General features: G+C 28.5%; 1 protein-coding gene across 2 annotated transcripts in view; it reads right to left on the bottom strand.

The window, feature by feature from the left end:
* Positions 1-141: 141 nt before the first annotated feature.
* Positions 142-2,903, bottom strand: part of LOC108574344 (ATP-binding cassette sub-family B member 7, mitochondrial) — a 4,762-nt gene continuing 2,000 nt past the window's right edge. For both annotated transcript variants that reach the window (XM_017936929.1, XM_017936922.1), the window contains 10 exons: positions 2,662-2,901; positions 2,379-2,586; positions 2,129-2,295; positions 1,768-2,046; positions 1,489-1,663; positions 1,262-1,419; positions 1,020-1,183; positions 821-950; positions 474-749; positions 142-411 (listed from right to left, as the gene is read on the bottom strand). In XM_017936929.1, coding sequence (XP_017792418.1) covers positions 160-411; positions 474-749; positions 821-950; positions 1,020-1,183; positions 1,262-1,419; positions 1,489-1,663; positions 1,768-2,046; positions 2,129-2,295; positions 2,379-2,586; positions 2,662-2,901 — 2,049 coding nt within the window. In that variant the 3' untranslated portion in view covers positions 142-159. The remainder of the gene's footprint in view (positions 412-473; positions 750-820; positions 951-1,019; positions 1,184-1,261; positions 1,420-1,488; positions 1,664-1,767; positions 2,047-2,128; positions 2,296-2,378; positions 2,587-2,661; positions 2,902-2,903) is intronic.

Here is a 2,903-nt window from a genome sequence, read left to right on the forward strand (position 1 = left end):
TTTCAAGTCATCATATTATATTGTAACATATATAAATTACTATCCAAATAAGAATGTTTTTTAGACAAGTAGATTTTCAATACGTTTAAAATCTGTATCATTTGCTTTAAAATCAACATTGTACAGATATTATTACCTGGGTATTATACAATTTTTGTTTCAAACTCCTGGAGTTCTACAGTTATTATCTTTTTCTTGAGTAGATTTGAACATCCCTATATGTTGTGTTTCCCACAATTTGTTATAGAAAGAATTTGGCATAGCTAGTAATGAATCATGTGTTCCTCTCTCAATCAAACTACCATTGTCTACAACAAAAATTTCATCCGAATCCATGACGGTAGATAAACGGTGTGCTATAACAATAGATGTTCGGCCAGTAGTTGCTCTGCGTAATGCTTCAAGAATATTCTATGAACATTAAATCATGGTTAAACATGTACTAATAACCCTTAAATATAACAAAAACTTACATATTCCGTAATAGAATCTAAAGATGATGTAGCTTCATCAAAAATTAATATTGGACTATTTTTTAAAATTGCTCTAGCAATTGCTACTCGTTGCTTTTCACCTCCACTTAATTTTAAACCTCGCTCTCCAACAGGTGTATCATATGCTTTCGGCCATTTAAGAATAGAATCGTGTAAATTTGCCATTTTAGCTGCTTCGAAAACGTCTTCCTCCGATTTAGATAAATTTCCATAATGAAGATTATAAAAGATACTTTCATGAAAGAGAACGGTATCCTAAAATAATTTGTTAATTTTACCATTACAGATATATATTACTAAATTTTTTCGTTTTTCAGTCTAATTACCTGAGGTACAATTGCTATTGACTTTCTTAAGGTATCTAAATCAATGTCTTGAATATTGTGTCCATTTATATAAACTTCTCCAGATTGTGGTTCAAAAAATCGGTATAACAATCTAACTAATGTTGTCTTACTAAAAGTATATACTATTAATTAATATTATACTTTTATTTAAATTACACACATTATATTCAAAACTTACCCACAACCGGATCCTCCAACAATAGCAATCTTTTTACCACTTGGAATAGTAAAACTAATATCTTTAAAAATAGGTTTGCCCTCAATATATTGGAAATCAATATTTTTAAATTCAATATTTGAATTTGTTGAATTTATAATAAATTGTGCTGCATTCTCTTTAGACTAACATTAGATTACAAAATATATTAATCATTTATATAGTAACATATTTGTAATTATTTTAAAATTAAATAAAAGTACCTTAATAGCTGTATCCATTGTCATTAAAGTAAACATAGTTTGCATGTCAATAAGTGCTTGTCTAACTTCGCGATATACTGAGCCCAAGAATCCTAAAGGAACTGACAATTGAAATAAAAGTCCATTGACCATTACTAAGTCTCCTACTGTCATAGTACCTATGTTTAAAAATAATATTAAATAGTATATTTTACATTACATATATTTTGAATATAAAAGAAAATTACCATTCATAATATTATTGGATGCTAGTACCATTATTAAACTCAAGGCAGCACTAAATATAGCGTTTTGTCCAAAGTTTAGCATTGCTAAACTTGTACTAGTCTTAAGCGATGCAGCTTCGTATTTTTTTAAAGATTCGTCGTATCTTTCAGTTTCAAATTTTTCATTATTAAAATACTAGCATAAAAATGTGGCAATTAATTACTTATCTATTAAAAATACTAATATTATGTAGGCATATTATTATTGTAATTACAAAAATAGATGAATTTTAAGTATACCTTTACTGTTTCATAATTGATAAGCGAGTCTATTGCTTTGTTGCTTGCTTCATTTTCTGCTTGATTCATAAAAATTCTAAATTTTGTTCGCCATTGTGTAACAGCTAACGTAAATATAGCATAAATTCCAACACAACTAAGAGCAATACCTGCATATTCTGCACCACATTTGAAATATAGTACTGTACTAACTAATGATAACTCAAAGACAGTGGGCATTACATTAAATACCATGGCACTTAATACAAAATTTATACCTCTGCTTCCTCTATCTATTGTCTATAATATTTTAAGTAAACAAATTATAGTATTATATAATAATAATACCGAAAGTAGATTAAAATAGAATAATGTATCTTACTTTAGATAATGCTCCAGTTTGTCTACTTAGATGGAAAGCCATATCTAAATTATGTAAATGTAAAAAAACATTTCTAGCTATCTTTCGAATAGAATGTTGCGCAACTTTTGCGAATACTGCATTTCGCAGTTCACTAAATCCAGCAGCACTAGCACGTGCTATTCCATCTATTTTATTAATACAAAATATCTATTATCAATAATTTTTAAATTTGATATTATTTCTAGAATAATTTGTACAATGCACATACATCCTACAAGTAATGATGTCGCTACAGTTGCAACTGTTTCTGGTGCAGTCTCTAGATTTAGAATGGCATTGCCAGTAGTTGCTATATGATGAGCATTCAGAGAATCTATTGCATATTTAAAAATAAAAGGAACACCAACATTTAAAACTTTTGCAGTGATAAGTAAACCAACAGCTATTTTAACTCTTTTCCTTATTTCTGGATCATCCTATAAATAGACATACATTTATTACAATGCTAATTGTATTCTATTATTATTATTTCAAAATCTAAGATGACTTACTTTTGGCCAAATGTATCTAAGCATTGCTTTAATCATATTTACAGATGTAACTGATTCTTTTTCTTGGAAATCAATACCTTCACGACTCATGCTAGATACACCAGGATGAAAGCAATCTCTCTTTTGTTGACTTGATTTTCCTCCAGTAAATCCAGGAATTACCAATGGAGGCACAATAGACTTTGATTGTAATATACTTTTTTTCTTCTGTGCACGATCAATTACATTTCCACTGCAACACT

The sequence above is a fragment of the Habropoda laboriosa genome, unplaced genomic scaffold, assembly GCF_001263275.1.
Source record: "Habropoda laboriosa isolate 0110345459 unplaced genomic scaffold, ASM126327v1 scaffold46, whole genome shotgun sequence".
Taxonomy (NCBI): Eukaryota; Metazoa; Arthropoda; class Insecta; order Hymenoptera; family Apidae; genus Habropoda; species Habropoda laboriosa.